A 13,800-nucleotide genomic window follows, 5' to 3' on the forward strand; every position below is an offset into this window, starting at 1 on the left:
TTAGACTTAAATGTTAAAAAATTCTTGAATACTGTAAAAATGATTTAATTTTTTTGTTTATTATCTTTCTTTATTCTACACAGTATTATATAATAAATAAATAGATCTTAAAACATATAAAAATATATAAAACATATAAAAGTTATATAAAATTCGAATATTATTTTAGAATCAAAGATTAAAAATTGATATTTAATTGGATATTATGGAATTCAGGAATCTAAAAAAAAACGATGGAAAATTTCAAATATTATAATAATATAAGCTAAGATAGTTTTTATTATTTAATATTAAGTACTTTTTGACATCGTAAATTTATTTAAATAATTTTAATTCTAATTTCTTTAATTCTATTTATATACAGATTTTTGAAATTTTGAAACTGAGCATAAATATTAAGTATTAAATTGAACAATAAACTCCACGAAATATTAACAATTAAAATCGATTTAATTGAATATTACGGAAACATTTAAAATATTAACAAAGATTGCAAACAAAATGATTTAGTTTGTTTCACTTTTTTAAGCTGAATATAAGTTAAAGGGTTAACTGTTGGGGATAGTAGTTGGATTAATAGATGAAGAACGTAAGAAATATACAAATGCACTTCGATAAAAAAGAAAATAAAACAGCAGCCAATGAGAGAAAGATAGACGTCAGAAAATGAAATTGTAAAGATTTACAAGGTCAAATCCCGCCGGAAAAACGACCAAGCCGAGTGAAATATTTTCAGCGAGGCACACCGCGATTTTTAATATTAAATCGAATATTGGTTGTTGTATCAACAATCGCCTATAGCTATATTGCAATCATATTGGTTGTTGCACGAATCTATCGCGGTGAATACATCACAATTATGAATGGCGGGCTTTGATCGCGGTAAATGTGTATGATCCTGCGTCTATCTTTCGGCATAAATTTGCAATTTTAATTTTAATTTTTTTTTTAGATTGCAAACATAGCTTTATATCGAAATTATTTTATGTAGTATTTACTTTAACATGGATTTGAAACATTTTCTTTAACATTTAATTTTATGTTTTATATTACTAAGTCTAATTCCTAGTTAATAGAAAGATTTATGTATATTAATCTTATTATATTTATCTATGGAATAATTAACTAATATTATTGATTTGAATTTTTTAATTTGCTTAAAAAAATAGCGTTGGCTGTTGTGTATATTATCACTGATTACCAATTAATACACAAAAATAACTCGAAATAGAAGTGACACCGTTGATCTTCGTACGCCAGACAACAATAAGTCTTGGAATAAAATGAAAAAAATGCGCGCAGGACAAAGAGGAAACCACTAAGAACCAATAAAAAAGAACTGCAAGAAAACAAAAAAGAAAAAGAAATAAACAAATAAGCACAAAAGTAAGCGAGACCTCTGCGTAGAGATCTAAATGAGCAAACTTTACCAATTAATTATAACTACGAAATTTTTTAAAGAATCTTCCATTTTTGCAACATGCACAATCAGTATCGGTTTTATTTTAACCCTTTTAATGGCCAATGGAAAAAGAATTTTATTGAAAACAAAGGGACTCAGTAATAATAAATAATCCTTCTTTAAATTTTTAGACATTAAATTATTAATTACTTTATTATTAAAAAATCGTTAAAATAAAATTGAACTATTTCTTTATTATTAATGAAATAATGTTTTATGAATTTAATAAATCTTTTCAATATTTAATTTTTTTAAAATATATTCCATGATTTTTAAACATACTTGATCTGTTTGGATGATTCTGATATTAATCCAGAATTTATACTATAATAGAAACAATCATAACTTTATACTGGAACTTATACTACATTATAATCATATGGCCTTTTGGGTTAAAAGAATCAAATTGCATTTATATGGTTTTGTGAGAAGACTCTCAAACGATAAGCAAATATTTAAGAGTTATCCGATGAAAAGAGGAGTACATACATTTATGAGAAATTTTTTCTTAATATGCAAGAGATTGTAAAAAAAACAAATGAATTGAATCATTAAAAGGAACATATTGGCTTTCTCTGAATTTCTCAAAAAAATATCTGATATTACATATAAAATAACCGAAAATAAAAATCTGTTTTCTAAAATAACAAATTGTAAAGACGATTGGAATCGTAATAATTGAAGTGAATAGTTATTTTAGGGCGACTTATGAAGAAGCTATTCTAAAAATTGAAACATAAAAATAAATAGATGCAACGTTTTTTATTCTTAAAAATTATGAAATTTTTAGAATATATATTGAGTTGATGCAAAAGAGGCTAAAATAGATTTGTCGTATATATTAAAAGTAAAAAGAAAATTAAAATTACGCAAATTGGAAATTCAATTTTTAAAATAATTAAATAGAGATTTATATAATATCATATATAATGTCATAATGAATTTTGATACATTTTTTTATAGAAAATGAATTTTTTTGTCTCCGTTGTAATAATTATGAAATAATATAATTTAAAACAACATTTAATTAAAAATAGATCAATTGTTTGCATCAACTTAATAAATATTAATATAATTTTTGAAAAATAAACATTTTTGAAAGATTTTAAAATTAATAAGAAATAATTTCTAAATTTTAGTAAAATCGAATTTTCTTTCGTTTCTTTATTGCTTCACTGTACCATTGTTTTATAATAGATGTTTTGACACATGTGCATAATTTAGCTTCACGTAATTGTTCAAATAATTATTAGTGTTATATTTATTTTTACATCTATTATTTCTAAAGACGAACTGTCCTCGTTCTTTCTTTCCGCGCGTAGAATGGATACTCTGTATATATTTTATTAAAAATTACACGGGAGAGATGCATATTAGTCTAATAATAATAATAATAATACTTCCTCAAATTATCAACGCAAGCGGGTATAATATAAATTATAATCTTCAATTAAAAATAAGCAAAAATAGATACGGTAATGAAATATTAAAACACTTGAAAACCAATTCGTATATAATCAGAAAAAATTAAGAGAGATTTTGATTTTGATAAAATTAATTCTTTTAAACTTTTCTTAAATCATTTATTTATTATTAGAATAAGCAAATATTTGCATATTGTAATTGTTTGCTGATATCTATAATCTCATTTATTGAACTTATTTTTAAATCATATATTTAAGTATATAAAAGGTCTTTTTTGTATTATGAATATGAAAGGAAAAGGTGTAAAAGAGAGAAAGGAGAAGAGAGGGCGAATAGAAAGGGAAAAAGAAGGAAAAGTGATAAAGAAAAAGAAGAGGGAAAGAAAGAAAAGTGAATGAGTTGTTATGAAAGGGAATACACGCGCGCGCGCGCGTACACACACACACACACACACACACACACAATTCGAGAAAGGCTCATTTATTCTTTCTTCCATTCTATCTTTCTTTTCTATTGAAAAAAATTACCAATATACTAAAAGTAAAGGGGAAAAAAAATTGAAAGAATGACAAGCGGAAGAGAGATAGAGAAAAAAAAAATTGGGTGCATGGAAAGATCTGAACAGTAGAAAAAAGATTACCACGCAATAAAACTTGATATGATATTGAAGTTGACAAAACGAACGACGAAAATGCGTTAATTTAAGTCATTAGGTTAAAATATTACATATTTATATGATTAAAAAATTATATATATTATTATTGATACAATACTTTCAAATATTAAATTTATATTAATTATTAAAAATTTGATTGTCATTAATTGATAGATAAGTTAAAATTAATTGCGTAATTCGATGGTTGCATTGATAAGAAAAAATTTAAATTTACGGAAATTATTACTCGTGAAAATTACGGATACTTATGATACAAAATACTGACAAATGAAAAGTAATTCGACTGACAATAACAACGTTTATTTATATTAATTAATATTAAACTGTATTATCAAAACTTATTATTATCCGTAAAAATTAAAAATTGTAATGGAAAGAGTAACTTACAGATAAAGAAGTAATTCGACCGATTTAATCGACAATAACAATGTTTAATTATATTAATTAATATTAAAATTTATTATCAAAACTTCTGTGGACATTATTTTGTGATATCAAAAATGTCTACTAATCAACATTAATTAATACCAACCTCTATTTTGCAATGTTATTAACAAATAATATTGTGTATATGCATATGATTAATAGCCGATTCCGATATTGTAATATATTGTTTAACGATCAATTTTAATATTAATTAATATTATAACCGATTACTGATCGTCAATCAATATAGTACTATTTACTTATTAACATCAATCAATATCAGAACAAAATCAATAGTGGAACACTCGCGATTGTATGTTGCCTGCTATTTCTGATAATTATTAGATCTTTCCGGAGAAGTTTCACATGATTTTTTTTTCTTTTTTATAAAGTTAATATCGAGGAAGTCTTTCGGCGCCGGATAAAATTTACAAAAGGAGTCCCTTAAGTAACGCTTGCTTGAGATTGAGGAAAACAGAGGAGAGAGACCGAGAATAAAAATACAAATAATAATGAAAACAAAAAAATGGGTGTTATTTTTAGATGTCTGTTAGATTATCAGAAATCAGAAAACCTAAAGGATTAAAAAAAGCTTAAGCAGAAAAAGGAATAAAAAAAGAAACCTACTATTAATACTACTACTATTACTACTACTATAACTATTACTACTATTGCTGCTATTACTACAACTACTACTACTATACTACTATTACAGTACTCGTAATAAGGATTTAAAGGACGTAGATAAAACTTAGTTGATGCGATTTTTAGCGGGATGCGAATTAGATTTAAATTTAATTTTTGATTAATCGAGTAAGATTTTAAGTTTAACTCGACGGTTTAATTAGGATTTAATCCCGATTAACACGGTCTCGAGTTGAATATGAATTTAATTCTGATAACATGCGAATTAAATTCGAATTTGATCTCGATTAATATGGGATCTCGAATTAAATTCCAGTTTTACTTCGGGATTATGGGAATTATATTTGAATTTAATTTTGATAAGATCCTTTTGAGTGTCACTTGGGGACACCTTTTTCATCGTTCGACGTTTTGTCGCTCTATTTGTTTAGATGATTAAAGAAAAACGGAGGATACACTGAAGAAACGAGTGTGACGATAGATCTTTTTTTATAAGTCCTGTAGACCGAGATTGGCTAGTCGTATCTCGAAGATCGTCCTCCTTTAAAATGTTCTCCTGTTTTTGGACATCTTTCAAAGAAAAAGTTATCAACAGTAAAAACTCTGGAAGGTTTCATTATTTATTAGCATCTTTAAAGTTGAGTATCTGAAGAGCTTATTTTCAGTCACTTATAATGATAAGCTATTGGTGTCTCAACTTTTTCGAACGATGATTATATAATACTTATATAATTGAGTGTTGATATATGTAATATCCTGTACATCGTTAAAGAGGGACTAAAAAATTACATATATGTTAGAAAGAATGAAAAAGAGCTACCGGAATGTATCAACAATTGAGCGCAATAGTTGTGCTCCGTATGTTGAAGCGATGTCTTTATAACAGAATGACAAATACAAAGTAAGTTAGAAACTACTTAAAAGAGAGGTGTGAAGACAGGAAAATAAAGCAAGAAAAAATGAGAGAGGAAGGACGAGAGAATGGGATGAGGAATGCGAATTTTGCGTGGCAAGACTCCTTCAGATGAAAAGTGCGGTCCTTTTCTCGGTCGTTGTTGAGCCACGCGAGTCTTACGCGAGAAGATGAGGGTTCTCACCCAATCTCTCATCCTCTCTACGTATTACAATATACAATATAAAATAACGGGAGGATGATCTTCGAGCAAATAGGGGCGATAAAGAGGGAAAGTAGAGAAGAAGGATAATAGTAAGAGGGTGATGATAATAATGGAGGGTGATAAATGAAAAGAAGTGATAATAATGGCGAATGTTTCCTCGCTAATGCGAGAAACTCGATGTTGCAAAGTCTCGTCAATTTTTGCGTAGCAACTTCTGATTTTCGAGATTCAGAGGGATTTTAGACTTTGATAATAGGAAGATCCAAGGATTTCCAGCGAAGAGAAAAATATTTAAAGGACGAAGATATAGGAGAGCTTTATCATCTTTGTATACAAACTAATGACATACTTCCTCACAGAGTTTGAATTTCCAGGATCCAGGATTCTTTTTTAAATAGGATTAAGAAATTCTATGATCTTACAATGAAAGAATACTAAAGATTCTTGGATCTAATTCATGACTTGGCAATTGAGAAACTTGACGATCCAAATAAACTAGAAAAAAATCTTTAAAGGTTTTAATTTCTTTTTGGAATCTTCAAGAATCCAAAAGCCGTAAATATAGAATAGAAAGATAAGAGAATTTGTCGAGGATCTAGAGAAATTGGAGATCCATGGATTAACCTATAAAGAAATTCTCAAAGCTTTAAGATAGCTTCTCAAGGATCCGAAATATGGATTCTGAGTAGAAAGAATGTTGTAATACTCCAAGGAGTAGTCCGAAAAAATTAAGAATATAGAAGCCATGGATTTAGAGTACAAATAGATGGAGATATCTCAGGACTCGGAGATCCAAGGCCTTCCAGTTATACGCAAAAATCGGCGAGCATATTGTTAATATACACGATCCAAAACAGAGAAATAAATAAATCGACGACGAAATCACTTTAATAAGCAAGCTAGCAACAAAGCAAAAGTTAAAAAAGTAATTAAAAAAAGAGACGAATTGTAATAAGTAGGATGAAGTGAAATAACTGAAGTAACTGTGGTTTGGGCTAATTATATACTCGTCGGTTATTTTCCTTAGCTCGGATTAATGACAGTTTAACAGTGTCATGTCGTCCAGTGATACTTGTCGAGTGCTTGTTTAAAAATCTAACGTTTGCGTCTCAAAGTATGTCCATCAGTTGTTCGAAGTAAGGTGAAGTGGGATGATTGTGCAATCGACGTCGAGAATAATTAAAAATATTTTTTTATTTTTTACATATATTTTTTGACAAAAAGATCGCTCGAGCGGAGAATTTGTCTACTTCTTTCAAATCATACAAAAATTATGAGATAACAATATTGAAGATAATAAATTAAAGGATACTTAAATGTTAAGAAGGTTAATCACATATTTTGAATGAATCAGTAGATACATATCTATCACTTTCTAGCTTATCGTAAACTTTAATCAAATTCAAGTAATTTAATTTAATTTAATCTAATTTTTTAAAATCTTAATATAAGAAAAGAAAATTATGAATATTCGAGAGAGATACACAGATAGCCGATTTCACCTTACACGAATCGTGAATAATCGGAGTCGATTGGAAGAATGAATGAGAGAATGAAAGTGGGAGAGGCGTAGAGATACAAAGAGAGAGATTGAAAGAAACAGATGATATAACGTTATAAAGTACTATTTAAACGAATGAGTGTGTGAATGTACGATATGAGATATATTTAAGACCTGCGAGAAAGAAAGAGAAAGGCATTTCGCATTTTATGAAAACATTGGAGGAGACAAAGTGAAGCGAAGTAAAATCAAGTGCAACACAATGGTCGCAATAAATTAAGTTAAAGATGAGACGAATATTGAGAGCGATGCAAAATGTTTGCATTCTGATCACTAGTTCGACATCATAAAATCTAAACGATAAAAATAAAATGAAACGAGAGGAAAGGGAAGAAGAGAATTCATTAGACGAATGCTTGAACATTTTGCATCGCGATTAAAATCGATTGTGTGAGTTTTGCGCGATGATTCCGAAATGAGAGAAAGTCTGGTTGGCGATTTGAAGATTGAATTAGGGAAGCATTTCTGTCAATTCGTCGATACTGTCGCGATATTCGATGATCGATAGTAATTAATGCTTAGGTATGGATGCGTGCGAAGGATTAGATTGAATCTTGCGCGATTTATTACAGTTAAAATACTGATTGGTTGATTGTCGTTAAACGAGATGAGACGACTGTTGAAGAAGAAGAAGAAAAGGAAGGGCAACCATCACTTATTATATATTATTGTACATATTTACCTGTAATTGCTATTCGTATCGCAGAGGTTTCTGTTCTCTCAAGATCATTTTCTCGATAATTCAGCGGAAAAAAATGACAAAAAAATGTGAATAAAGTTAGATTTGTGTATTACTGATCCAGTCCTTCTTATCGTATTGTAGAATAAGAAAAAAAAATTGTAATCAATAACAAAAGACTTTGTTAAGAGCAGAAAAGAGTTTATTCGGTTATCACATAAAATATCACGGAAAGTTCAAACTTTATAAAATTCTTTTAATATGAACGCATTAATTATAAAAATATATATCAAACTATTTATAAAATTACTCAGGTAACAAGTTACATCATTTTGACGTCAAATGACATCATTTGACGTCAGCTTGCTACCAGGGTAGGTTTTTAATTAATTATTTATTTATAAAATTAGATATTTATTAAGAGACTTTTTTAGAGACACAAAGAATCTTAAAATTTAGAATATTTATTTATAAAATTCGTTCCATCGGAAATATTCGAGTGATGTAATTCTTTTGTAAAAGAATGCTTTATTTGCAAAACATTTTCGATTAAGATATAGTAATTTTTATGTTTGTGTTGCATTGTTGAAAGTTCCTTTATTTCCATTTAATTCTATTTAATATAATCATTAATCATATAATATTATTGACAATCATAGTGTATGTTGTATATAGTCAGATAAATTGCATACAATAGAATAAAAAAAGTTAATGAAAAATTAATTAAGAATAGAGCATGCATCAAATAATTATGAAATCACAATACAATTATTGGAAAGATAATCTAAAATTCTAAAATCTAGATTAAATAAATGTGAAAGTAATATATTTTATTTTACAAAAAAATATGAATATCTTAAACAAAACCATATCAACTGTTTCCGAAACAACTGCTTATGCATGAAGGACGTGAGGTATAAAATGTTACCATTCAGCCACCAAGATAGGAATGACTTCAAATATCAAGTAAGGTTAATATTAATTCTCTAATTAATTGTCCAATCGTAAAAAAATAGCTAACATTGAAAAAAAGGATGAATATTCTATTATAAAATAAATTTATTTAACCTCACAAAATGCTATATTTAGGATCTAAATAACATCTTAAAAAATTTATTTAAAAATAACTTTTTTTAAAGAAAGCTTTTCAATTTTATTTTTCTCTTTGTATATATATATATATATTTTTTTTTTTTGAAAGATTTTAGAGTTAAAATTACAATTTTAGATCGCTTTTAATTCACGAGTAGTAATCATAGAAATTAATTAGACCTATTCTAAAACTATAAGAGTATTAATGTTTTCTGAATTAAAATTTTAATTTGAAACATAAATTAATTTACGTTGGCTAACAGTGTTAAATTTGGGATAAAAATCATAATACATATATCCAGATACAAAAAAACACTCAAGGTAGGGTTAGAACGTATCAATGACGCCAACCAGATCATACCGTCTCACAATCGAGAACTAGAAAATAAATCAAATGTCGTCTGCGTTCCGAAAGAAATCAAAAGGAAGCGTCGCAACTTTTCGTCCGTAAGTAAAACACATTCGATATCCAATAGAAAAGTGAATTTTCTAGGAACTTTAACTAGTAATATTTTTGTCTCTAGAAAGCAAGTTTCCCTGTTGGTTATTGTACGCGATATGAATTCAGCGTAATGCATTCTTGCTAGCCAGGTGGCGCGCCTATGCGAGCGAGAGACGCTCCTATTGGTTGGTGATGTTTGAGATAACATGGCGGCGATCGGCGCGCGATTCGTTCCTAAACGCGGTCAGTAGGTTACGCAATCTCGCGACGTGTGCGTCGTTGTCGTCGTTGTTACTCAGCGTCAGCTCTCCGGGTCGATTTGACGGTGACGGAGGTGCGGTCGGCCGTCAATGCGGCGACGAGTGGCGAGCGCGCAAAATGGCGCCCACGCGTGTAATTCTGATGTCGTGCGGCAGCTACAACCCACCAACGAATATGCACCTGCGAATGTTCGGTACGTACATATCGATTTGTCGTCATCCTCATTCGAGTGTCATTCCTATACAGCGGTGAATACTGTCATGTTATGTTCCGTTATTATTCGTGATGTCACATTACTGCCATGTATGAAATTTGTTTATTATTTGCGTGATCATACAGTATTCATTTCTGTTAATTCCTCTTTGTATGTTTTCTCTTAAAATTCTTTGTTCTTTCCTATGTTTAATACGTAATTATACTCGGATGTTGATTGAAAATCTATAATTATAGACTATATACTTAATCATAAACATCTGAATATAATTCGATAAATCTTGAATTCTTGATGAAGAATTCTCCTTCAGGTAACAATTATAATTTGTATGAATAATTTTATTTTTCAGAAATTGCTCGAGATCATCTGCATCGAATGGGAACGCATGTTGTTGTTGGTGGAGTGATCTCTCCAGTGCATGATGCATACGCTAAGAAGGAGTTAGCCAGTGCTACGCACAGATGTGCAATGTTGCGCTTATCTTTGCAGAATAGTGACTGGATTCGGCTGAGTACATGGGAGACAAGGCAAAACTGTTGGACCAAGACTCGCATATGCTTGCAGCATCATCAAAATCTACTCAATTCTATGCTGTCCAATTCCAATGACATCAAGCATCATCTGCAGATAGAAGATACAGATTGGATTCCAGAGAATGTGAAAAACAGTTCAACAGACAATTCGCCGATACAAATTAAACTGTTGTGTGGCGCAGATCTTCTAGAGAGCTTTGGCATTCCTGGACTTTGGCTGGAAGAAGATGTGAGTTGCGAAATACATTGCAAATGATCATTTTGAATAAGTACTTTTTAATAGAATATTTTGTATGTGTGTGAAAACATTGTTTTTTTTTATAATGAGATTTTAAATGATTTTTTTCTTTTAAAGTAACCTACAACTTTTGTATTTTATAAACTTTTATATTTTTTAAACTAGAAATTATAAAGATAAAACTATAAAACGTAATAAAATGGCAAAGTTAAAGGTAGATTGTAGAATTGGATATGTATATAAATTCACATTGAAATATTTAAGTATTAAGATCCAGCTCAGAACGATAAGGACTTTTCATTACTTATTATATTCTTATGACAATTTGTTTATATCAATTTGATTTCTATCACAGATTGATGCAATTGTCGGTGAACATGGTCTTGTAGTCATCACCAGAGAGGGTTCCAATCCCAACAAGTTCATCTATGACTCAGACATCCTCTCTAAGCACATGGTATAATAAAAAATTAAAAAATTGTTGAATTTCCTATTTCTTAATTATATTTGTTTATAAAGCACAACATGCGCTTATTATATGTTAGCATATTGAAACAAATTATTATTTGTTTGCCTGCATATTAGGCTATGTTTAGAAAACAGTGATTGATTGAGGGCTCAATAATTATTATCTGATTAGAATAAATTTTTAAATCTATGACAAATCTAGCAGAATACATATCATCGTTGTATTTTCTGAGTGTAGTCTTTGTAAGACAGGCATACGAGCATTATTTGTGGCAGGATTTTGTTTGTCAAACATTGTTGTCTTGTGTATTTTAAATAGCAGGAATTCGAACATTAATTTAAATAAAAGAACTTTCAATTAAATTTTATCTAGGAATTTAATTATTGTAGACGATTTCTTTTTGAAATTGTCACAAAACTTTAATTATTATCCTTACTGATGTAGCCGACCTATAGAAGCAGCTTTGCATATTTGAATAATTCGATTTTTCTTATTTCTAGAATAATATCTGTATTGTGACCGAATGGATCCCGAACGAAGTTAGCTCAACGAGGATCAGACGAGCTCTAAAGCGCGGCGAGAGCGTCAGGTACCTACTGCAAGACTCTGTTATTGATTACATCTACAAGCACGAGATTTACGATGCGAGAATGCCAGACACAACAATGTGAGTTTCGAATATTTTGTTTAGACATTTTATAATAACGATAGTCGAGCTTTTTTCTTTAGTCTGCTAGTTCATTAATCCTCTGTTGCTTAAATTTATGGATAAAAGACGTAAATATGTTTGAATACACAAATACAAAAATATACTTGAAATATAAAATAAAAAAAATAAAATAAAAGCGGTATTTGAAAGTTATGAGCAGGAGAGGATTAAAGTGATAAAAGCAATTAAGATTTAAGATAGAGCCATACAGGCTCTATCTTATTTAAGCTCGATCTTATTTAGCCATACAGGCTCTATCTTATTTAAGCTTCTATCGATTTAAGCTCGAAATTTGTAAATTTTAAAAAATTGCGGCAGTCGCTGCTGGATCAGGCAAACGAAAAATCGAAGAATCAAGTAACGTACAATAAATTACGTATATTTTTTGCTTAACTGTGTCGTTATTGTATATTACTTCTCTTTTTTTTACGTCGCTTTCCGATTACTTCACATATAAAAATCTCGCTTTTCCTATGCACTGTACGCAGTCACGTGGCAAATATAATCGGAGTGCGACGTAAGGGGAGAACTGGTAAACAATAGGGAAGCAGAAAATAAACATACAGGAGGCAATCACAATGAGAAGAGATAGAGTTACCGCATAAATTAAATTTGTAATAAAATTTATTGTTGCTTGATTGCTCGAGTAACATACTCGCTCACGATTCGCTATTTCATATTGAATTATGATATGCAGGATAATTATTTGTTTTTTTGACAAACTTTTATGTACTGTAGATTATTATTTTATATACTGTAGATTAATTTGGGAAGAATCAAAGTTAGTTTGATAAGAATACCGTTATATTTTATTATTAGGAAAAAATTAATTTCGTTTTTATATCATAATCCAATATATATAACTGCCGTGAGATAAAACTTTAAGAGAAATAAATTAAAAAAAAAAATCGTGATTATATACATCATGTGTTTTGTGATATTTTAATAAATAATGACAGACTTGTAGATATCATATAATTATCAATTTTTATACATTTTATTAAGAAGACAATATACTTTATTTTTATAATGATAGTTTATTTACTATGATGTAAAGAAATATGATTTTGTTATATATAATAATGATAGTCCAATAAAAAAACTGATCCCATTTTCAAGTTCGCAATAAAAATACAAAGTTAGTAAAATATATAATAAAATATAATTAATTATGTTTGTAAAAATGGAAGAAAATATAGAATTTAATAAGAGAATATTCAAAAGTAAATATAAAATCTAGTAAATATCGAATCAAACTGTGCTCAAAAAATTGCGTTACCTAATTCCTATTCATTAATTAATCATTGATGTTATTAATCGATATTAGCAGTTATTTATTAGATTTTATTTGGATCCATTTACGGATTAATTATCCATCATGTATCTATAGAAATGCTAATTTTTATCTTTTTATATCATGTACATATATAGTTTGTGAATATTATATATTTATATACAAAAGATGGGATACTTAAAAAAGGAACACGTTGCGATCGTTGCTGCATGTAATTTTATGGAATTTATATGATATATGATAGTTCTTACTTTAATCTTTCTACTTGTCTTCCGTCGAATATAATATTTACAAGAAAACATGCTAAAATATTTTCTTTCAATTTTTATAATCTCTGGACATATATTAAACTATTAAAGCTATATTAGAGACTTTCCATTTAGTGATATAAGTCAATACAAATATCATTCTATCTTTGATATTCAGAAAGTAACAAAGATAGAACAATTGCGCCGACTTGTGTCACCAAAAAGCTCCTGTTTTTTATTTTTATTAAAATTATAAAACATGTATATATATATATATATATATATATATATATATATACAAATTTTCT

The 13,800-nt window shown here is 28.7% G+C and overlaps 1 protein-coding gene across 1 annotated transcript in view; it reads left to right on the forward strand.

Annotated features, from left to right (window-relative positions):
• The first annotated feature begins 8,847 nt into the window (after window positions 1-8,847).
• The window catches only part of LOC108756464, an 11,320-nt gene continuing 6,367 nt past the window's right edge, over window positions 8,848-13,800 (forward strand). The window contains exons 1-6 of the mRNA XM_018500305.1: window positions 8,848-8,958; window positions 9,387-9,531; window positions 9,609-9,980; window positions 10,351-10,763; window positions 11,128-11,229; window positions 11,742-11,908. Coding sequence (XP_018355807.1) covers window positions 9,719-9,980; window positions 10,351-10,763; window positions 11,128-11,229; window positions 11,742-11,908 — 944 coding nt within the window. The 5' untranslated portion in view covers window positions 8,848-8,958; window positions 9,387-9,531; window positions 9,609-9,718. The remainder of the gene's footprint in view (window positions 8,959-9,386; window positions 9,532-9,608; window positions 9,981-10,350; window positions 10,764-11,127; window positions 11,230-11,741; window positions 11,909-13,800) is intronic.

This window comes from Trachymyrmex septentrionalis, unplaced genomic scaffold (assembly GCF_001594115.1).
Source record: "Trachymyrmex septentrionalis isolate Tsep2-gDNA-1 unplaced genomic scaffold, Tsep1.0 scaffold101, whole genome shotgun sequence".
In the NCBI taxonomy this organism is placed as follows: Eukaryota; Metazoa; Arthropoda; class Insecta; order Hymenoptera; family Formicidae; genus Trachymyrmex; species Trachymyrmex septentrionalis.